General features: G+C 40.6%; 1 protein-coding gene across 2 annotated transcripts in view; it reads right to left on the bottom strand.

Moving 5' to 3' along the window:
* RTTN (rotatin) overlaps positions 1–23,778 on the bottom strand; it is a 113,105-nt gene that overhangs the window by 14,990 nt on the left and 74,337 nt on the right. For both annotated transcript variants that reach the window (XM_070420448.1, XM_070420447.1), the window contains 9 exons: positions 22,270–22,363; positions 17,682–17,874; positions 15,279–15,369; positions 13,324–13,477; positions 10,044–10,181; positions 7,280–7,497; positions 3,596–3,701; positions 2,540–2,637; positions 1,340–1,417 (listed from right to left, as the gene is read on the bottom strand). In XM_070420448.1, coding sequence (XP_070276549.1) covers positions 1,340–1,417; positions 2,540–2,637; positions 3,596–3,701; positions 7,280–7,497; positions 10,044–10,181; positions 13,324–13,477; positions 15,279–15,369; positions 17,682–17,874; positions 22,270–22,363 — 1,170 coding nt within the window. The remainder of the gene's footprint in view (positions 1–1,339; positions 1,418–2,539; positions 2,638–3,595; positions 3,702–7,279; positions 7,498–10,043; positions 10,182–13,323; positions 13,478–15,278; positions 15,370–17,681; positions 17,875–22,269; positions 22,364–23,778) is intronic.

The raw sequence follows: 23,778 nt of genomic DNA on the forward strand, positions 1-23,778 counted from the left end.
CTAACCTTGTCCACTGTTTAACTCATTTACTTCCCAGTCACTGTGACCATCCCAGTATGAAAACTCCTTAACGTTACAAGTATACAGACACTGGGGTAAGGTAAGGGTGGATCAATCAGTGAAATTCCATAAGAGTGGCCAACAGTTAGTAATGGGAGTGTAAGTTGGAGTAGAAAAGAAATTAAGAATCTTTGCCTCATCAGACTTTATTTATACTCAAGAGTAATCTAAATATTCTCTTTTGGATTTATTCCTTATCGACAACTTAGATATGCAGAAATGGTTTGCCTTTTTTATAGTTGGCTAACGTGTTACAAGTGTGAACACGATATTTGTGCCAGTGCCCAAGCTAGCATCTTCCATATCCAGAGAAGCTGGTCTGACCCAGGCCTTCTCCGAGTCACGGAGGAATAATAGCTGCACAAGGGATCTGAAGGTTAATAAAGGTCACCTCTATTCTGAGTAAAAAGTTCATATGCAGGGAATTTTAATGAAATGTATAAGTACTTAAATCCCATCAAACTTTGGAAGTACAAATTATCAGTCATGTGTCTTGGGCAATCATTTAAGACGGCTTAAGGATTATGTTTTCAAGGTGTTCATTTTCCAAATACTGTGTGCTTTCCAGTTTTATCCCAAGTAAAAGCAAAAGAGGGTGAGACATTATTTTTAAAGGAAGCTCTTGAAATGTCTTTGTCTTACTCATTTTCTGTGAGAAAGCCAGTGCTTCAGAGGGCTGGATCTCTATGACCAGGGCATGGAGACACTGAGTCCTGTGCAGTGCACCGACGGGCTTTCAGGGGCGGCATGGCGCTTAGACAGAGTGCAGCATCTCAGAGGTCCCCAGGTGGGGCCGAGTCAATGTGCAGGGGGAGCCCTGGAGCTGGAGGGAAGAGCCTCCCGAGATGGATAAGGGGACAGGGCCACACTCGGCAACAGTGGGCAGCATGTTCTGCTCAGAAGCGGGAGACACTCTCACCTTCCTTGTGAACAGACACCTCCACTTACTCCCTTGGAAAGCTATCTGAAAAAGTCCTGCCTCAGAAGATAGGCACAACCACTCATTCCATCTCAGAAAAAAGCCAGTGAGATGCATAACAGGGCAGAAAGAGGCTCAAGTCTGTCTGAGCAGTTACCAAACCCTCATCCAAAGTCCAAGTTTCAGTGACAAAGCTAAAATGCTGCCGTAAGCAAGAACCTGAAGAATAAGATTCTGAGAACACGGAGTTCCAAGAACAATCAACAATGCATCTAACACTAACGTTTTCTATTTCCCCACCTACATCATCTCACAGAGAAATTAAACTGCTATAAAAATCTGAGAAGAAGCGCTACTTACTTTACCTTCTTCATTCCGATAGAGACAGTTTCTCAGAAGCTGCATGGCAGTGCTTAACTCTTTAACAAAGCCATCCTCCTGTTCAAAGAGAAGCGGTTGGAGGATGTGAGCACAAGGGCATGTTCCACCTTTATGTACAACATTCCTTCCCTTTGGTCCCATTACCATGCAGCCACGTGCTCACTGCCCTGACCACCATCACTTTGCAGGCACTGACAAGGTAATGATCTCTGAAAGGTGACCGTATCTCAAGAAGTGCATCCACCATGAAAAAGCCATTTCTGTTCTATCGAGCATGGAGGAACTGAGATATATAATAAACTCCATGCTCCCTCTCAATAAAATGAAGCTGGTACTGACTGGTTTTCAATCATATCAGTCCTGGCTGACTTTCTCCATGATGAAGTAAAGGCCTCTGCCCGGAGAAGAGAGGAGGCAGGAAAAGAAACTGCGCACACCTAACACCCTGCGTCAATACAACTATTACACATGGCTTTCTCTCAGTGTCTAATCAAATGCAGCAGAAACTAGTTATTGCATAAAGCATGCTCTACTGGCCTTGGCTATATAGATACATGTATATTTGTGTTCATAAATACACACACGTCCATTTTCTCAAGGAGCCTATGTGGCAGATCTTTTTAACCAGAGTTATTATTAACAGTTTTTATGTGACAGCAATGGCTATTTTGAGTTTATATGGACGTGCCATTTGAGTCCAGCAGACTCAACGCTAGAAAGAGACACTCAGACATCACGGAAAGCAATAATCAGAGGTTAGGAATGTCAGCTCTCCAACCACCTGGATCCGGGCAAATACTGACTTTATCAATTACTAGTTATATGACAGTGTTGTCATGAGTGGACACGGGGTAGTAAACAGGAAGATGTTAGAACAGTGCCTGGCACAGTGAGTTACAGCTCATTCCTAGTGTGCCTGTGCTCACTGTGAAAAATCTTCCTTCAGTTGTATATAAAGTTTATCATGCACACTCCAAAATGTTTACAACTATATAATACATACATTTCACTTAAATGTACACACACACATACAACCTGCTAATGTAGAAATCACATTAATTTATCTGTGCCTTTCTTCTAAATCAGACACTCATTTCAACCAAATGCTGGTGTCATTTCTAAGCACAAGGACATTGGCGAGAGGATTCCCTACGCGTGCAGAGTTCTAGAATCTGCCACCTTTTTCCTGAGCGCGGCTTTCCCTGGCCTCAGGGAATCGAGGCTCAGCTGGGCACTGATGTGCTTCATCTGTTCAATGCAGTTGTCGATGAGATCGGCTGAAAGACAAGAACCAGAACTAGCGAAAGGATATGCCATTTCCCAGTAAGCCAACTCCACATGTATCAATCAAATTCTCAGAAACTACATTTTACTCCTGACCAGCTCCATGTCAGTATTTTCAGTGAGAGAATAATGAATCAGAAGAAAATGTAAGAGAACTAATATGCTAAAGCCTACTTGTTTTCAAATTATTACAATAGTCCCCAAATCCAGTTACTTTCTGAGGAATGCATAATTTGTTTCAGTAGCAAATCACAAGTAAAATTAGTGGACTTGATGGTGCTGTTACTGTCCTCCAACTCTAAGGCCAGTGTTCTCTCCTTCCAGATGAGAAACTGCAATTGTCTAGGGGGAAATTCATATTAAAATACAGGTTCATCTAGTGCTATTGTTGCCACCATCAGAACTATGTGGCGTGCTTTTTATTTTCAGGTATGTAACATGTGCTTGTGGTCACTAACATTATTATAAAATTGAGTGGTTTTACTTATTATGACTCTATAATATTTAGATACTCTCTAGAGTAGGAATCATTGCACAAATAAATAATCTACACGTATAATCTTTTTATTTTTTTTTAAATATATTTTTTATTGATTTTTTACAGAGAGGAAGGGAGAGAGATAGAGAGTCAGAAACATCGATGAGAGAGAAACATCGACCAGCTGCCTCCTGCACCTCTCCCACTGGGGATGTGCCCGCAATCCAGGTACATGCCCTTGACCGGAATCGAACCTGGGACCCCTCAGTCCGCAGGCCGACGCTCTATGCACTGAGCCAAACCAGTTTTGGCATAATCTTTTTATTTTAAAAGTAATGCACATTTAACTATTTTTTTAGCGGTCCTGACGGTGTAAGTTTTTTAAAATTTAGAGTCCATAAAAAATTAAAACAGAAAAAGCAGTAAACCTGAATTGATGTGTGGCATAAAAACACAGTGGTCAGACAGCCCACCTTTTAAAGCGAGCTTCTGAGCCCTCCTACTGACAGCCAGCAGCGACAACAGCACGTTCGCAGCCACTCTCTTCAAGACATCTTTGGAGGGTTTCCCTTCGTAGCACTGTGAAGATAACAGAATACCTGCACGTTATGTCCCCTAAATCCAGGCCACCTGCCTTTCTCCCTGATCCCCACACACCCCCACCAGGGTTTTTCATCGGTGCTGCTACCCTCCTATCGTCGAGTAAACGTGATCGGTCACACTACAGAATGCCCACACTCTGGATGTGTCTGTCTGTTGCCCTGTGAAGATTTTCTCATTTTCGCTCTTCTGTGCTTCCCATTTACTGGTGTTCTAGCTCTAAAGACCTGACTCAACTCAGGTGAAATCTTTTGTGATACTATTCTCATGTGGGTATATGTACACATTTTACTACAATTTCAAGGGGTTCATCAATTCCAGCATCTGAATCAAGAAGTTCACAATTTGATTTCTAAATATTAGGTAATTCAAATTTCATAACTCTCTCTTCTACCAGTAATTTTCAAAATGATCCAGCTTTAGAATGTCATGATTAAAATTGAGCTTAAATGATAACTTGACATAAAATATACGACAGCATAATTACTAGACGCAACTCCACTTTCACCTGGGGCTTGTACTTGGCAATGTGACCGGAGGCACCTGCAGAGAAGTGATTCCACCTTAGACATCTCAGGCTGCTGCCCCCACAGGCAGGTCTCAACCTGGCCAGTGGGTTAGATGTTAGATGCCTGGGGCCAGGAGTGCTTGATAAAGATCATGCTGACTGTAACCAGGAAGAAGGGGGGAGAGGCAGGAAGTATTATAGGATGATGAAATAATTTGGAGTAAATCCTATAGTCAACCATGAGAATCCTAATTTGTCTATAAAGTCAATCTTCACTAATAATAGGAAAACTGCTCTTCTCTACACATACTTATTGAAACTGCACATGTCAGTAATTTGAGAAAAACCAAACTGATCTCGCTGAAAAGTACTACTCATCTAACTATAGAATGAAGATACAATTCCTTTTTTTACTTTGTCTTAAATTGGCCTGGGCCCTTTAACAAATATTACATATTCATGTCCTACAGTTTACATGCACGAAAAGAATATGAATTATTAGAAAACAGTTTAAATAATTGGTTAATGTATCCATAGCCACATAGAATACTTTATATATTTTGTAATCTGGAAGAAATGGAGGGGAAAATTATCTAGTCATTAGGAAAATCACTGAGGTACCCTGTGGCTCATTTTCCTTGGCTTCATTTTCCTTGACCAAGAAGGTAACAGCAAAAGATTATAAACAATAATTTTTATAATATTATTTTTAAAAATTAGAGAAAAATAAGGGCATGGTAAACTGAACAAATTCCTACACCTTTCTTCTACGTGCACTGTTTTAACTTGATTCGTCATCCCTACGTGGATCCATGTTTATCACAAGTCCAGTTATAGTTCCTTGAAACACAGTACCACTAACAAGCAAGAGAAAGTAGCTGGGGAATAAAGCAACCAGCCTGCAGGTCTCTGAATTCACCCAGTCAGGACTGGCTGGAGGGATCAGCCATGGCTGTGGTCAAGGCTCCCAGAGTTGCTGGCATGCTGGCATGAACAGGGGTGGGGTCAGCACACCACCCTCATCGAAGGAAAGAAATCCATGTTGGCTCCATGAGTCATCAAACTCCCTGAAGAAGAGCGTGTCTGTGAGAGCCAGGACCCCCTCCCCAGAAAAAAGTGCTCCACCAGAGCCAAAGTTCCAAAATTAATAATGCTTTGGATAGGAGCTGGGGGAGGACTTTTGTCAAGGTGTGGATTTGAGTTTCCTGTTACTATATTCTTTCAGGTACAAAATCGGGCTCAATTAATCATTGGGAATAAAACCTCTTGTTCTGATGGAGAATGAGATCAGTGGAACAGTGTCCAGTTTTGGTTTTAAATGAAGAAAAATTGAGTGGAATGAGTAGGGTCATTGCTACAGGAAAGCTGTGGCCTCCTGAGAAGTGACATTGAGAAATGTTTTGAGGTCTATTTTTCCCTAGAGATCCAGTTTCTGAAGGAGCTGCTGGAGAGAGACAGAAGAGAAAACATCAAGGGACCCCTTATTAGGCTCCTTATCAGCGCTCAGAGGCAACCATAGTCTGTTGGGCAAGAGACCAGCTCCTGTGAGGAGCCCCGTGACCCCTTCCAGGCAGGTCTGAGCTGGACGGGCAGCTGCCCTGCCTCTACCTGCCTGTCTGCATTCTAGCTTGCTCAAGTCTGCTGTGCACAGGGAGTCCTCTGTATCTGCAGGATGCTCTCAGGCAGAAAAGGGCAAAAGTCCCCAAATCCTGAGCAGCAAAGGGATGGTAGCAAGTCAGCGGATAGGAAGCACCTTCTGCTCACTCAGAAATGGAAGCAATACCTCAACGTGAGAGTGGACTACAGTCCCACCTCTCAGTGAGAAGACAAAAGCAGGACGCCACATGGTTACTGCAAAGGAGGATTCTTAAAATTGGAAAGTATGGTAATAACTTCTACCTGAAAAAACTATTGTGCCATTTAGGAAACACTTGTTTTCATGATTAATCTATTTATAAAATAACAATACTTTACAGTGATTTTTGGTTTTTGATGAAACAAAAATCTTGGTTCATATTTTAGAATTATAAAAAAAATAATTTAAAAGATAAAACAGGTATCAGAGCTTGTAAGGGGGGCATTTTCTCACACATGTGACAATCAGGTCTGCCTACTTCTATAAACATAACCCCCTTAAACACATGTAATCCTATTAATAAAAGCCTATGTGGTTGTGACACCCTCACGCCATAACGAGCGATCACCAGGAGGCTGGGTGTGCAGCAGGCGCACGTGGGTGGGCGAGGGCTTGACGCTGCATGCGCGGTGTAGAGGCAGGTCCCGCGGCTCCGGCCTACCTCTTTGGGGCAATCCATTGAGGAGCTCCGGATGGGTGGGCAGGGCCTACCTCTTTGGGGCGATCGATCGCGGGGCTCCCGCACTGTGAAAGGGCACAGGCCAGGCTGGGGGACCCGCTCCCCCCCTCCCCCGTGCCTGCCCCCCCCTATAGTGCATGAATTTTGTGCACCGGGCCTCTAGTTCATTTATATAAATCAAATGTCACTTAGGTGAACATATTTTCAAAGATATTAACATAGCAATAAATTGTGAGTTAAACTTTCATCCCCAAAGCATATCCAGTGGCCTTATGACAGACTATTGTGTTGAACTGCTGGACTTAGATCACTAATACTTCATTCTGAATTTTTACATCATATTCTGGTCAACATTAGAGGTAGGAACTGCATTGGAAATAATTTAGCTTTATATACTCTTCTCTTATTTCAGTGTTCATGAGTACTAATTACTTTTTAAATCAAATGATTAAAAATATTTTTATAAGACCAAGACTGAAAGTAAAGTGTTTTATTTTTGTTTTGTTTTTTTATTCTCACCCAAGGATATGTTTATTGATTTAGAGGAAAGGAGAGAGAGAGAGAAACATTAATCGGTTGCCTCCTGTATGCACCCTGACAGGAGATCGAAGCCACATCCTAGGCACGTGCCCTGAGTGGAGATCAAACCCACAACCTTTTGATGTATGGGATGAGGCTCCAATCAGCTGAGCCACCTGACCAGGTCTGAGAGTGAGAGTAAATAAATCACGTACCTGAATAATGGCTTCAGTAAGTCGTTCTAGAGACTTCTGGTTTTCCTGAGTTTTATCAAGAAGTGAAGCCACTGTTGAACTGGGGCATGAATCTGTTTTATCCTTATCCCGAAGACGCCTCTTTGCTTCTTCAGTCAAGAGAATAGAAAGGAACTGCAGGCTGGCAGTGCAGAGAGAAGGGCTGGTAGTAGACAAACCCACACATTTGCAGAACATATCTAGTAAAGAGGATAATTCCATATGTAAATATTTAAAAATTTCCTCCAAAAAAAAAAGTGAATCAGACTGACCTGATTAATTTTTAATTAAGTAAAGTGATCAGTAGTTCAAGTATCACAAGAATAACTCTACTATTTAAAAGTAATTTGAATAGTACTAAGACAACATATTGAATCAAGGAATCTCCTTAATTTTTGTTTCATCCTTTTTATCTGAGCTCTAGAGTTAACTTTTTAATTTTTATTTCAGTGTTAATCTAAAAAAAGTTAATGTAGCCCTAGCTGATTTGGCTCAGTGAATAGAGCGTCGGTCTGCAGACTGAAGGGTCCCAGGTTCGATTCCGATCAAGGGCACATGCCCAGGTTGCAGGCTCAATCCCCAGTAGGGGGCATGAAGGAGGCAGCTAATCAATGATTCTCTTTCCCTCTCCCTTTCTCTCTGAAATTAAAAAAAAAAAAAGTTAATGTAACTATACTCTAAAGTATCTAGATGACCACCTTATAAGTGTGACTGTGTTTCCACTTTCAAACAAGTTGATGCCAACCAACTTAAAGCAAGACTTAGCATGCAGTGTTGGACCAATGCAGGAACCATGGTTTCACAGTAGCTCTGAAAGAACAGAGTGAGATGAACCCATCTGCAAACAACAGAGTGGAAAGAATAGGCAAACGACCTCAGAAGAATCTACACTGAATCAGTCATTATTCATTTCCTATTGTGAGCACTGATTAATTTAATCAAAGGAACATTTGCTTCATTACATTAATTTTATTAATTTGATATCCCTGGTTTATAATTTTATTGTCTTACTTTTATATTATTTTGGATTCATACTTGTGTAAGAGTTGTAACCATGAGAATTTCTACCTAGATTTAGGCTACAGAAATTTTTATGTTCTTAAGTAACATAAGGAAAATAATTTAATCAGCAGTGGGGTTTCATGAGAATTCTCTTCATGTACATAATGTTCTATACATTAGTCAAGTTCGAGCAAAGATTATTACAGACAACGTAAGTTATTGAGTGACCAAAAGGTATTTTAAATGTATATGTGTACATGAAATAGAGAAAAAAAGCAAACAAAAACTAATAACTCCATGGCAAGGAATATCAATGATAATTTTTATTAGTTATGATTTCATTAACATCACTATTATCAAAGCTAACTGTTCATGTAGTATGTTACTTTTGATTAGCACCATTATCTAAAACTCTCTGTGTGTTTTGCAGAAAGACTTTGAATTTAATATGTCTTTATTTTATCACTAGAGAAAGAATGTCAGGTCAACAGGCTTATATCAGGGTCAACAAACTTTTTCTGCCAAGACTCAGAGAGTGAATGAATATTGTAAGCTCTGTGGGTCATGGGCCTTTGTCACAACTGCTCGACACCACCACCAAGGCAGGAGAGCAGCCTGGGCAGTGAGGGAACGAGTTCAGTGCAGCCATGTTCCAATAAAAGTATATTTACAAAACAGGTGATGGACCATGCAGACCAGCTGACTGAGGTGGCCCATGAGCCCCATAAAGCACCTTGCTTTATAGTATTAGTGACTGAGGTGGTAAATAAACCCTGTGTATGCATAAGGAAAATCTCAGTCTCACTCACTCAATCAATCTCTTCCAATATTTATCTCTTTTAACAAAATAATGATCTCTAAATGGATGCTATTCCCCTAAGAGTAAACTCAGAACTCCTATATCGAGGAATCTAACAATTCCATTTCTTATTGAACATGTATTTCCCTATAAATCTTACTTCAGAACTACACTCTGGTTAAAATATATATCATCCATTTAATTTTACAGAATGACCAAATGATAAAATAAAATGTGCAAATAAGTCAACTGAATTAGTGACAACTTGGAAACTTAAATTCGATTATGAACACTTTTAAACTGGTTATTTATTTTAAAGTAACACATATGTTACTTATAAACAGTTATGTAAAAAAGGCTCCTGCTATGCAAAAATTTTGATGAGACTTTATGAAAAATTAAAGACAGTAGTTATTTTTAAAAATAATCATTTGTTTAAAAATAATTATTTATTTACTCTAGTAACTATTATATGGAAAACATAAAAATAACTACACTACATTTCTGTGTTGTAAGAAAAGCCCTGTGACTTGAGATTAGACACTTTTACTAGAAGTCTCCATGTAACTGTGTACACGGGACGCTATGTGCAGATTTACTCACACTAAATGCACACATGTGAGGCAAGAGCCCAGTTTTCATGCCAACCCAACAAAATCTATCTCATTGTTTTATAGTCATGTCATATTGTATCTTCATAATGCCACAGGCTTTTCTTACCTGTGTTTTGGTACCTTGAAATGTATTTCAATTTTTCTAAAATGCACTTTGGGGGCATAAAAAGAGCAGTACAAACGTCTTGAAGCAAGCACCTGGGTTTCTCTCTCATGGGCCATGCCATAATTACTTAATTTTAGAGAATACATTATTATATAAAATCATAATTAACGATTATCTTCATTTGTATGAGCAGAAGACCCCAAACCAGTGACAGTAGCTCCTTACCAACCACTGCCGCCCAGTGCTTGGCCACACCCGTCGTGATGGGTGGCAGCGAGGCAGTTCCTGCTTTCCTCAGGAGTGTGGCCAGGAGGTTAAATAAATGTGTCCATGTCTGATGAAATGCCAATGCTAACTCTGCATCTATCAAGTTAATCAAGACATATCAAGTTATTAATGCAAAGCAAAAGAACCTTTTAAAATACAAAACTCACAAGCCACTCCATTACATTTAAAATAAGAGGGATGTACTTGTCAAATGGAGACAAACATAATTCAGCATGAATTTACTTCAATTATGTATTGCTTCTTAAATATCTCTCTCTTCCACCTTGCTATAGACAAATAAACACCCACTGGCACATCTCCTCTTATTAAAGCACATTCAACAACAATCAGGAAGTATGACAAACTGAATATTGAGCCATAACTTCAGAAGTTCTTATTGGGCACATTGTAAAAACATGTCGTTGTTTGTGTTACTTCTATAAAAGTGAAGGTTCTCCTGTGGTGGGTTCTCTTCCCCTCTAGCAACTTTGTGTATACCAAGGTCATGGCAAAGAAGAGAATTTCTTTGAAGAACCAGAAGAGTACTGCCCTACAAGAAAGCTATGACACAAGAGAGGATCTGCAGCTTTGCCTATGGCTGACAACGGCCTAATGAACCTTCTAGGGCAGTGGTCCCAATGTGTGGCACACGCCCCACAGGGGGACAATTCAAGAATGAGTTAACAGTGGATTTTTTGCATTTCTTATGTTTCTAGGGGCCTCATATATAGTATATAAATATATAGTATATAAATATATATTATGACATATTTATGCATTTCAGTTCTCTATTATGTTTTGAAACTTTATTTGCTATTTTTTCATATCACTTTATATTATTTTTTTTTAACTATTTCTTAGTGATTTCTTCCTCAGTAGTTCAACTGTTCTTTTGTTCTTTTATTTTTCTCTTTCATGGATGCCATGTTCTTTGAAAGCTTGTTTAGATGAAGTTAATGGCCTTTTAGGCTTCCTCCACGTGAATAGGAGTTCGCTTTTTGAATAATAAGAATTATATGTCACAGGGGGGGATCAGGATTTTAGAGATGCCCACGTGAGGCATGGCCAAAAAAAGGTTGGGAGCCTCGGTTCTAGGTTAAGAACAGCTAGTCCCTTCTCTCTGCTGGGCACATGGGAGCTGGAGGGCAGCCAGTATTGTAGGACTGTCTTCTATGCCCGCACCACCAGCAGTCTCTGCTCGCTGCTAACTCCATCAACATGCAAACCGAGGACTTCCTTCTCGGTGTTCTTCAGCACCCACCAGGCATCTGGAAATAGCACCGTACAGGCAGTTTGGATAACCATCCTTGGTATTTCTCTACCTTTTTGTTATTATCAGCTCTATAAGAGTGTTTAGACATATGGTTTCTCATCACCATCCCCATTAAATACTAATTTCACAGATAATATATCTATTGATGTACTATCTGTATATCCAGACTTTACACATAAAAAGAGTAAGTGTAAAGCTTACTGATTTTATTCAATATAGGCTTACGGGGGCCAAATAAAATATTTAAGTTAGAAGTTAAATTAAAAATAAAAAGGCTATTAACATTTAACTTTATAACTGAACACCTTTTAGGGTAATTTATTCATATATTAAAATGTGTTAAATTATATATGAAAATTGCAAATTATATAAGTATATACTAAATATAACCAATTTTTATAGTATTCAAAACTTTTATTTTTCCAGAAAATAATTTTAATTTCTTAAAAAATATTTTAGCGAACTTTTAACTTTTGCTAAATAGGAGAAAGTAACTTTTAACTTAACCACTTACTATATATGCATTCAGATATTGTAGACATTTTCTTTTCAGCCCTTGATATAAGTAATTAAATAATAATATAGATACTATTTTTATTTAATTCTCAAAGCCCAAGTCACACATAAAAGCAACAAAATCAATGAGAACATCCACAAGGCAGTCAGTGGCAACCAAGATACACAGGCCACCTCTCGCCCTGTGATGTTGGATCAAGCACTGAATCAAGTCCTCCAGTCGCAGCCATCAGTTTTTTAGCACTGATCTTGCATCCCCCTTGTATATCTTCCATGAGCTCAATTTGATGCTTCTCAAATGATACTCGAGAAAACCCAGTAAGAGAATTAAATACTAGGGAATGAGATTTTATTGGGTAGAGTTGAATTTTGGAGGGCCACAAACCACTGTAATAGCTAGAATTGTTCTCCCATTCTTTTCACCCAATAATCAATTTTTGCTCCTTTGGGAGGAGGGCGGAAGGGGTGATTTGAGAATGCATGGTCTAACCTACTTAGCTTAGTTAGGACATCACTGCCATGTATAAAATTTTCAGGTAGAAAGTTATTGTGCCTCTAGCATTGGGGTAATTCTAACACTGATGAGACACAGAGGACTAGCTTAGCTGAGAATCATAAAACATTCACATACCAGACCTAAAACCAAGCCAATCCATAAAATTCAAAGGACTAAATAGGAAAGAATGGATAGGCAGAGAACTGCAAAATGATCAATTACTTCATTATAAACTATTTTAGACAGGTATCACATATTAATTTTGATAACAATCCTATTTTTTTTTTTTAATATTTTTATTGATTTCAGAGAGCAAGGGAGAGGGAGAAGGAGAAGCATCAATGATGAGAGAGAATCATTGATTGGCTGCCTCCTGCACGCCCCCTACTGGAGATCAAGTCCAAAACCCAGGCATGTGCTCTGACTGGTTATCGAATCATGATAGTCCTGCCTGGTTCATAGGTCGATACTCAACCACTGAGCCATACTGGCCAGGCCCTACTTTTTTTTTAATCATCTCTACTACTAAGTAGCATATTCAACTTTTAATCAGTATATTTTTCAATCTTTTCAGACCTTAAGAAAAATTTGATATTATATGCTAGACTTGCTTATAATTCTTATTGCAAATGAGTTATTAGGTCACCTGGCCTTAGCAGAGTTTATAAGAAATTTTAATACAGTTCATAGTACTTCCTCACACTCCATAAAGAACTTTACCCCCATTTATACTGACAACACAGGGATGGTCCTTTATTACACCACAGACTTCCCTCAGGTGGTCTCCTGGCACCACTTACCACATCCAAGCTATAAAACACATTATAAAACCTTCCAAAACACTGGCAAAAAGCAACCTAAAATGTAACCTTGAAGTGGATATCTGATGCAGAATAAGATTTTTTTCCTCAATATTATTTACTTCCATGCTAAATTAAAAAAATAAAGCTTACCAAACAGATCTTTGGTGCATATGGTAAGAACTTGGATGATGTTTGTAATAAGAGGTTTCAGAAGCTCATCCTGAATCATAAGGTCAGGATCTACCAATAAACATGACTGCAAAAGCCTGGACAAAGATGCCAGGTACTCGAGGAGAAAGGACACCTATTGGCAAAAGGAGATAAAGTGAAACAAATGTATCAGAGGAAAAGTCCATCTCAGTGATCATGTATTTTACTCTTCTATGCATTGTAAGTCACTTCCTTGTAAATAAGTTAATAAAAGGCTAAAAAAATAATAATCATAATTTTCAAAGATCTTAAATTGAACACATAGCAGACGAAGCATTATTTTTCTCATAAGCATATCGTTAATGGCCACATTAACCACCATCAACTATAATAACATCAAACCAGACAATATTTATAAAGTCAACAATTGAATTCCATTTAGAAAAAAAAACCCTTAGAAAGGTTTATAAATATAATTTTTCAAGTAGCTAAATTGTAAAATCAATATTCTGAATGAAGCAGAAAAGGGCATTCCAAAGCCAAAAAGCCTATAATTTTGCAAAGAAATAAAGAAAAATGACAAAATACTCTTCAAGGTACACAACTGGGGCTTGGGGGAGGTAGCCAAATGCTTAATTATTACTACAAATAAAATGCAAATCATTTAAAGTTTGCTCTCAACTATCCTTCAGCATAAAATTACTACTCTTAATTATAAAGGTAAAATTCACTCTTCCCCAATATTACCAATAAAACCATCTCTGGAATGTTGCTTGAAATATTATAAAAAGTACTAGAGGCCTGATGTACCCTGTGGGATCAGGCCTAAACCAAGCAGTTGGACATCCCTCTCACAATCTGGGACTGCTGGCTCCTAACTGCTCGCCTGCCTGCCTGCCTGCCTGCCTGCCTGATTGCCCCTAATCGCTTCTGCCTGATCACCCCCTAACTGCTCCCCTGCCAGCCCACTCGCCCCCAACTGCCCTCCCCTGCTGGCCCAATCACTCCCAACTGCCCTCCCCTGCTGGCCTGGTCGCCCCCAATTGCCCTCCCCTGCTGGCCTAGTCGCCCCTAACTGCCCTCCCCTGCTGGCCTGATCACCCACAACTGCCCTCCCCTGCCAGCCATCTTGTGGCTGTGGGCGCCACCATCTTTGAGGGTGGGGCAGTCAATTAGCATATTCCTTCTTTATTAGATAGGATTAACTGACAAAAGTACTTTTTTTAAAAAAATAATTCTCTGGATAGGCAAAAATTAAAGAATAAGCTGTGATGTCTCATTTATCCATTATCCCCAAGAAATGAGAAAGTCCACACAAATCAACTTTAGAGAGAGATTCTGAAGCACCTCTCTGTACAGGTGTGTACACACATACACACATTTTCCTCCCACCTCATTCTGAGGCCATTAACTCCATGTGACTGTTGTGAGGATTACATAAATGATAGAAATAAGCCCCTCATATATGTTTAGTACTATAATTACTCACTCATCCTATGAGTACTGAATGAACACCTGCCATGGGACAGGTGCTGTGTTGACACCGAGGACCCAATGGTACACACAAATCAGGTAAGGCCCTGCCTTCGTGGGGCTCTTCATAACCTCTGACTTCAACTGTCCTCATGTTCTGCACCAGCCCCTCTGGCCTTGCTGCTTTTTGGCCAAACACACCCCTGCTCTGTCCCACAGGACTAGCTTCCTCACTTACTTCAAGTCGCATGTCACTGTCTGAAAGGCCTCCCGACCACCTTATGTGGAAAAACTCTACCCTCCCAATTATGACATCACTTCCCTTTCCCTGCTTTAGACTTTCTTCTTAGATGTCCACCAATGACATCATCAGGCATATATGGATTTGTTCTGGATCTTTGTTTTATTCACTTAGGGAAGATGCTGGTATACACCATGTCCTTGAGAAGGCACTTAAAGCAAACAGACACACAGACACTCACCTGAGCCTGCGTGTGTTCCACCGGGGGTGACGAAGGCAGCGGGGCCTTCAGTTCCTGGACACATGTCTCTATGAGGGTGGCATCTGCAATACTGTTTAGGACAGAAAAAGAAAACCCTTCAGATGATTAGTAGGCTTCTAACTAAAGATTAATTAGTCAGATTTTGAAATCTGAATGTAACCTTGAATAGAATTCAAGAGAAAGGATTTTTATAAAGAAAGTCAATGTTTATAAAAAGCTATTGTGCAACACAGGAAAAGATCTTATCAGATAAATGTGGGAAGCAAAGAATTCTGAAGAAAAATATCTAACGAAATCTTATTAAAACATTACTTCTAATCCTCATATTAACCCCACTGAGTAGGTGTCATCAATGACACTCCAAAGAGTAACTTTCCCAAGGCTGCAACACAAGTGAGTAAATGACCTCTAAGTAGACCTTAGGTTGGACTGAATTACTTATCTAAGGCCTTTCTTACTATACCATATAACCAATAAAAAAATCAGAAAGTTATGTCAGAGGCTTATTAATATTAGATAAATGAATGAACCAAATCATAATTTCCCTAAATTCTATGAGAATACTTTCAGTCTTCATAACTAAATAACTCCAAGTGAATTTTTTAAATGATCTTTCAACCCATGGACATTATTCTTATACTAGAGGCCCGGTGCACAAAAATTTGTGCACTCGGGGAGAGGGGGGGTCCCTCAGCCCCTCCTGTGCCCTCTCACAGTCTGGGACCCCTCAGGAGATAATGATCTGCTGGCTTAGGCCTGCTTCCGGGTGGCAGAGGGCAGGCCCAATCCCTAGGTGCAGCCCCTGGTCAGGCTCAGAACAGGGCCGATTGGGGAGTTGGGGCGCCGCCCTGTCATGCACAGAGCAGGGTGGATCGGGAGGTTGCGATGCCACCCTCAGGGTAGGGCCGATTGGGGGGTTGGGGCACCGCCCCCTGTCACACTCAAGGCAGGGTCGATGGGGAGGTTGCGGGGCCACCCCCTGTCATGCACAGAGCAGGGCCGATCAGGGGGTTGGGGCGCTGCCCCCTGTCACGCACAGAGCAGGGCCGATCAGGGGGTTGGGGCGCTGCCCCCTGTCACACTCAGGGCAGGGCCAATGGGGAGGTTATGGCTCTACCCTGTCACACACAGAGCAAGGCCCGTGGAGGGGGGGTTGGGGCGCCACCCTCTATCACCCACAGAGCAGGGCCGATCAGGGGGTTGGGGCACCGCCACCGTCATACTCAGGGCAGGGCCGATGGAGAGGTTATGGCTCTACCCTGTCACACACAGAGCAGGGCCGATCAGGGGGTTGGTGCGCTGTACCCTGTCAAACACAGAGCCGCAGGGCAATCAGGGGATTGGGGAGCTCCCCCCTATCAGGCACAGAGCAGGGCAGATAGGGAGGTTGTGGTCCCGCCCCCTGTCACACACAGAGCCGCAGGGCAATCAGGGGGTTTGGGCGCTGCCCCCTGTCACGCTGATCCCGGTGCCAGGAGGCATATTACCCTTTTACTATATAGAATAGAGGCCTGGTGCATGGGTGGGGGCTGGCTGGTTTGCCCTGAAGGGTGTCCTGGATCAGGGTGGGAGTCCCCACTGGGGTGCCTGGCCAGTCTGGGTGAGGGGCTAAGGGCTGTTTTCCTGAAGCGAGTGACTGAAGCTTCCAACCGCTCCTTGTTTTCTTTTTTTTTTTTTTTTTATTCTGGGCCAGCTTTAGCTCTGAGGCCTCGCAGCTGAAAACATCGATACAATGTTGCTAAAGCCCGGCTGAATGAAAGCCAGTTTCTGGTGTTTTGTTTAGCTTCTTATTTGCAACACAGTACATAGTTTCTTAGAGTTGCAACTCAGAGGCCAGCAAGTCAGGCAGGGAACGTTGGAGTCTGCAGTCCCTGGAGCAAGCAAGCCTCATGTTCACTTCCAGCTGCCTGGCTGCCTGCCGCCATCTTGGCTGACAGTTAATTTGCATATACTCACTGATTAGCCAATGAAAAGGGTAGCGGTCGTACGCTAATTACCATGTTTCTCTTTTATTAGTGTAGATGACCACGAGGGAGCTAAATCCCCAAACTCCTTCCTTCCAGTTAGAATGACCAAGGGGACCGAATATTCCTTGAGTGTGGTGGAAGACAAGTAGGGCTTAGAGCCTCTGAATTTTACGAAATCAGGATATTTTTTGAGGGGGTGGGCTTAACAGTCAATATAACAAACCAATATGAGCGGTCTAATAGATCTAAAATAAAAGTTGTCAGTACAATTCTGGCAAAAGCAAAAACCTGCAGTCTAATGAGCCTTCAAATGATCAAGAAATATCCAGAACATGAAGCCATACAGTGAGTCATGAATACAGCTTGTGGGATTCACCTCCACCACCATGGCTCTCTGGGAGTACTTCTCTCTTACCCACAGAGCAGCTCTATGAGCCGAGCCTGTCGGAAGGCAGATGCTGTGTCTTGTGGAGCAATCACCAGGAGGCTGTCTGAGAGGCTGCAAATAGCTGACAGCAGGGGTGGGGTGACCAGGATGCATGGTCTGGGCAGGAGAGCAGAAAGGGAAGAGTCATGTGGGAGCCGTAGGGACACTGTTTCAGGCTGACCTAGGATTGAAAACAAGCATAGAAATGTCACTATTTGGTTTACTTTGCGGTTATGTGCAATAGTCTCAAACTCTGATGATCAGAGGAAAGTTCCTGAACGTGCCCAAGAGAGATGGAATTCCCTGAGTGCTTGACGCATCTCAACCCTGAGGATGGGGAGTTAGACATCCACCTCCACTGTGTGTGCGCACGTACATACATGTACACTTGTGAGTGTGTCTGCATATCCATGCACACAATACACAAGTGTGTGCACATACATGTACACAGGGGTGTCTCTGTGTGCATGTACATGTACACGTGTGTGTGCCTTGGATGAAAGTGCAAGGGCCCAATAAGAAAGGCAGAGCATGGTGTTGTGTCCCAAGCACTCAGAAACAGAGGAACAAATACACCGTCCACAACCCTTTTTCTGAGATTCGGGATCAGAGTGTTTCAAACTCAAAATAGTGTTAGATTTTGGAAAGATAATAACTACAAATACCACGTGTTAATTGACACTTCCAGCAGGATCTTGGCAACAGCATACCACCACCTCTACACGTAGCATGTGCACAACCACAGTAGCAAACGACTAGAGGGCAGGTGCTGCAGCCACATGCACTCAGGTATGAGCAAGGGTTCTCACGAGTGAGTCAGAAAACATTCAGTGTTCAGAGACTCTGGGTTTTAGAACTGACAACATGAGACTGGAGCTTCCCTAGAAGACTCGGCAGGGAATAGCTAAAAAGAAAGCTGATCTGCCTCAAGATTCTCTTTCATGACCCTCACTCCTTACTTCTTTTTTAAAGAAGTATTATATTTTAAATAAATTCAGTTTTACAAAAAGTACAAAGAATTCCATATACCTTCAGCGAGATCCCTAAATATTAACACTTCATCACATTTTAGCTATTTACCTACCTATCTTCTTATGTACTACTAGAGGCCCAGTGCACGAATTCGTGCACGGGTGGGGTCCCTCTGCGTGGCCTGCAGAGATCGGGCCCCAGCTCCCACTCCCAGCCTCACAGCCCTGCCTAGTACCCCACCTTGACCTGGCGCCGCCCCCTCACCTGCTCTACCATCCTGCTTGCGGGACAATCGATCGGGGCCAGTCCCCAGCCCGGCTCCCTCAGCACCTGGGAGCTGGGCAGTGGCTCTAGCCCTGCCGCCACTGGTCAACGTCTGCGGGGCAACCGGCGGGGTGAATGGGTCCCCACTCGCACCCACCTTGGCCTGGCACCAGCGGCTCACCTGCTCCACCATCCCTCTGCAGTCCTACTCTCATCAGGGTCCATCGGGGCTGGCAGTGCCTCCACTGCCACCTGCTGCCAGCGCTGCATCGCCAATGCCCACCATGTTCCGCGCCACCCCCTGGTGGTCAGTGCACATCATAGCAAGTGGTGGAACTCCCAGTTTCCAGGTCCAACGACCGCCCAAGGGGGCAATTTGCATATTAGGCTTTTATTATATAGGATTTGTAAGTTGCAGACAAAATCCCCTTTAATTTCCTAAACAGGGATTTTGTCTTTTATAATCACAGGACAATTATCAAAACCAGGAAATTAACAATGAAGCAGCAGTACTATCTAATCTACCTTTTCCAAATCACACATATTATCCCATGAATGTCCTCTATAGCAGCAGTCGCCAACTGGTGGTCTGCGGACCACTGGCGGTCCATGACGTCCGAAAGATTGGTGACCACTGCGCTATAGCAAAGGAAAAAGTCCTTTTCCTTGTTTGGATCCAGGGTGGGATCACGCTCAAGTCCTCACCTGGAGGAGCTGCTCCGTCTTGCTTGGTCTTTCAGGACCTGACACTGGTTATGTGGTAGAAGGTCAGATGCTGGGAGTTTCCTCCTGAGGAGACCTTCAGCACACCACATCAGGAAAATCATGATTCCTCTTTGTTCCATTATTGGTGGTGTGAACTTTGGACCTTTTGATCAAGGTGGGGTCTATTGTGTTTCTCCACTATAAAGTTATAATTTTTCCCTCCATAATTAATTATTTCAGGGAGGCACTTTGGGACTATATATTATAAAGAAAGATACTATTTTTTGAATCAAATAAAACTGGGAAAATTAAATTTAGGTACTTCCACAGAAATAGTTCAAATGGTTTTAAGGGAAATTTTTAAATACTATTCACAAACTATGTGTTACATGTCTGTCTAGGGCAAGCATGCAGCAGAGAAGAACATGAGCAAAACAGGAGGAACACTGCATTGAGGAAACTCAAACTCACTCAATATTTTCAATATAATTTTTATATTTTATCTGGACAGAATTATCCCAGTTATCTATAAGTATAATACTCAAATAGACTAACATTCTTATTTTGTAGTGATTGAACTTTATAAATCAAATGTAGGCTTAAAGACCATGAGACCCTGTTAATGGTTTCCTTATAACATAAAATAATTTTCTTTTAGAAAAGTTAGAAACTAAATTTAAAAATGAAAAGCTGGATGTCTAAAGGGGCCCTAATGTATATGCCAGAAAAAATACTTGTTATCCTGTTCTAAGTCACACTGGGACATGATAATCCCCAAGTTAATCAAGAAGAACAGAATAAGAAATAAAAGGACTAACCAGCTGCACTGGAAAATCCTGCCAGACGTTCCAACTGAGGGAACTAAAATCTCATTATCACTTACAAGAAATTGTATCTTAATACTATTTAAAGACATCTAAGCACCACACACTGCTCTGGTGTTGAGGCTCACTGACAACTTAAGTACAGTGCTCTCCAGCACCGTACAAGGACTGTGAAGACTCCACAAAAAGGTGAGAACATTTTTTCTGTCAAATACACACACTGAAGGGATTGGTGATAGGCAAAACTGTGCATGAAGATACATTCTAAGCACAGTCCTTGAAAAGAAAATAGTCCAAATCAAGAGTAATGAAACAAAAAACCCACACAAGTGTACATATGTCCACACAAAAAAACTGTACATAAGTGTTCATAGCATTATTATTCAAAATAGCCAAGCGAAACAAATACAAATGACCATCAACTGATGAATGGGTAAATAACAGATGGTATATTGATGCAGTAGAATATTATTTGGAAATGAAAAGGAATTAAGTATTGACACACGCTATAACATGGATGAACCTTGAAAACATCATGCTAAGTGAAAGATATCAGACACAAAAGGCCACATGTTGTATGATTCCATATATATGAAATGTCCAAAAAACAGGCAAATCTATAAAGAGGGAAAGTATATTAATGACTGTGTAGGGCTGGGGAGGATGAGGGAGAGGGGCAGTGATTGCTAATGGATATGTGGTTTCTTTTGGGAGTGATGAAAATATTCTAAAACAGATTGTGGTGACAGCTGCACAACTCTGTGAATATATTAAAACCAATAAATTGTACCCTTAAAATGGGTGGACTGCATGGCATGTGAATTATATTTCAATAAAGTTGTTTAAAAAAGAGTAATATAACATAGGCTTAGAGATAAATATTCATGAAATTCGTTATCAAATTTTATTTTGTATTCTGTATCCTTAGCTATCTGAACAATCTGAGTTTGCTCCTTTTGAGCTCAAGAAAATCAAATGAGTATTTCCTACAATTAAACACTTTCGTATATTGTCGATATAAACTGCTAAAAACCAAAATGGGAAATTGTTTAGGCAGTTATGGAACAAATATTGAAATAAAAATTCAGACTAATGTCTTAAGCAGGTATTTCTGAAGTTTTAGAAAGCATTTTCTGCGCAGACGCTTATACTTCAGTGTTTAAAATTACCTTCTCTTTAGATAGTATATTCCCTGCAGGTTAGGAATTTAATGCTAAATTGTAACCTTCAAGTATAATTATATATGTACATGTACATGTATATACATTTGGAAGCATAACAGAGTTGGAAGCAGTCCCTAACACAAAGTATAAAGTTTACATATTGCCATTAATAAAAATAAATCCGAGGCTACTCATTACTCATTTGAAATAAAGACTCCATGGATTCTGTGTGCTTTAAAATGGAAGCACAATCTTTGAAAAACACTCAGGATTAGAATCTCTTCACTTTCACAATCACTGTGGTAAATTAAAGTGTTTTTTCAAAGGAGGGAAAAAAATGAAGTTAACTATATTCATAGTTCCCCGGTTATCTATGTTTAACTAAGAAGGAACCATATGGCAGCCAGACTATTTTTGGGATGGCAAATTCCCATTTATTAGTTAAAAGTATTTGTTTTGTTACTCTCTGATATATGTATTTTAATTTATCCCATCATGTTCTGTGACATTTCGTTTTGTTCTTATCTAGACATTTTGTTCTGGGACTTATTTAATTTTGGTCTTATCTAGACATTTACTTTCAAAACATCTGTCTGGACCAACTTGTCACTTTTCTTTCTGAAAGTGGAATGTCTTTCTAAAGGGTACCTGGAGCCACAAACTGGTCATGTGAGGCTTCTGGGAGAGAGGCAGCTGAGGTCACTGGTGATGATAGTCCCACACTCCCCGATGAAGATGCCACCTATGGACCAGCAAGAAAATTGTTACACACGGAAAATGAAGCACAAGCAGTATATACACAAGACAGACATCCTTAAACAGAAGGTTTATGGCAAAACTACATTTGCTAGTAAAACTAAAAAACGTTCCATATTTTGAGAGTCATCACAGTTTTTGAATGGCCTTTTCTTTTCTTTTTTAAATTGATTTTAGAGAAAGGACAAAAGACAGAGAGAGAGAGAGTGAGAGAGAGAGAGAGAAAGAAACAGTGATGTGAGAAACACTGACCTGTTGCCTCCTACACACGCCCTGACCAGGTATGTGCCCTGACGGGACTGAACCTACCACCTTTTGGTGTTTGGTTTGACACTCCAACCAACCCAATGACACCGGCCAAGGCTTGAGTGGCATTTTCTACTTTTTCTTATAGGACCTGCTACAGTTTTTGTAAATTAGTAACTCACGGGAGTGAGGTTTTGATTTGAAGCCCATTAAGATTATTAAGGTCCCAATAAGACCTATTTTCTCTTATCACCTAAATGTTAAAAGGCTGAAATATACAACTTTACCTATAAATTCACTGTGTCCTTGAGATATTTTGCATTGTTTTTTATTACCTTAATTTATCTTTCTATTTATTTATTTTTAGACTCCACATATAAGAGAAATCACATGGTATTTGTCTTTCTCTGTCTGAATTATTGCATTTAGCATAATACCCTTGAGGTCCTCCCTTGTTGTTGCAAATGGCAAGATTTCATTCTTTTTTATGGCTGAATAATATTTCATTGCATACTTAACACCATAATTTCTTTATCCGTTCACCCATTGAAGGATAGTTAGATGGTCACCATATACTGCTTATTGTAAAAAAAAAAAAAAAAAAAAAATGCTGGGATGCATACTGGTATATCTCTTTGAGTGAATGTTTCCATTTTCTTTGGATTAATTTCTTGATTTCTTAACTCAAAAGAGCTTATTAAAGTTTCAAATGGCACATACAAATTTTAATAGTGCCTATGAAAAAATTACCATAAGTACTAAAATATTTTTCTTATCTCTCCCCATATTGTAAAAAAACTCTTTAAAAACTTAGGCAATATGCCAACACTATGTTTCAGAATACAACTTTTTTAAAACATTAAATATAACAATTTCACTACAGGTTTATAAGATGAAAAGATTGTGTGGCCTTCCTCAATTTGAAGAAGCCCAAACTGATGAGTTTTGCACCTCCTATGTGAAAAATACCTTACCTAGAGAGGTGATCACTCTGTCTTACCACCAATTTAATTTCTCTGTGATAGCATGAACTTCACACACCTGGATAAGGTCCATGTCTGTACGCAGAAGGCCTGAGCTGTCAAGTGAACTTAGGAATCAATCCTGCCTCACACACTCAAATACTATAACCCTCCCCACATATTGATGGCATAT

Source organism: Myotis yumanensis, unplaced genomic scaffold (assembly GCF_028538775.1).
Source record: "Myotis yumanensis isolate MYYU_CA2020_CCGP unplaced genomic scaffold, mMyoYum1.0.hap1 SCAF_7, whole genome shotgun sequence".
NCBI classification, from domain to species: domain Eukaryota; kingdom Metazoa; phylum Chordata; class Mammalia; order Chiroptera; family Vespertilionidae; genus Myotis; species Myotis yumanensis.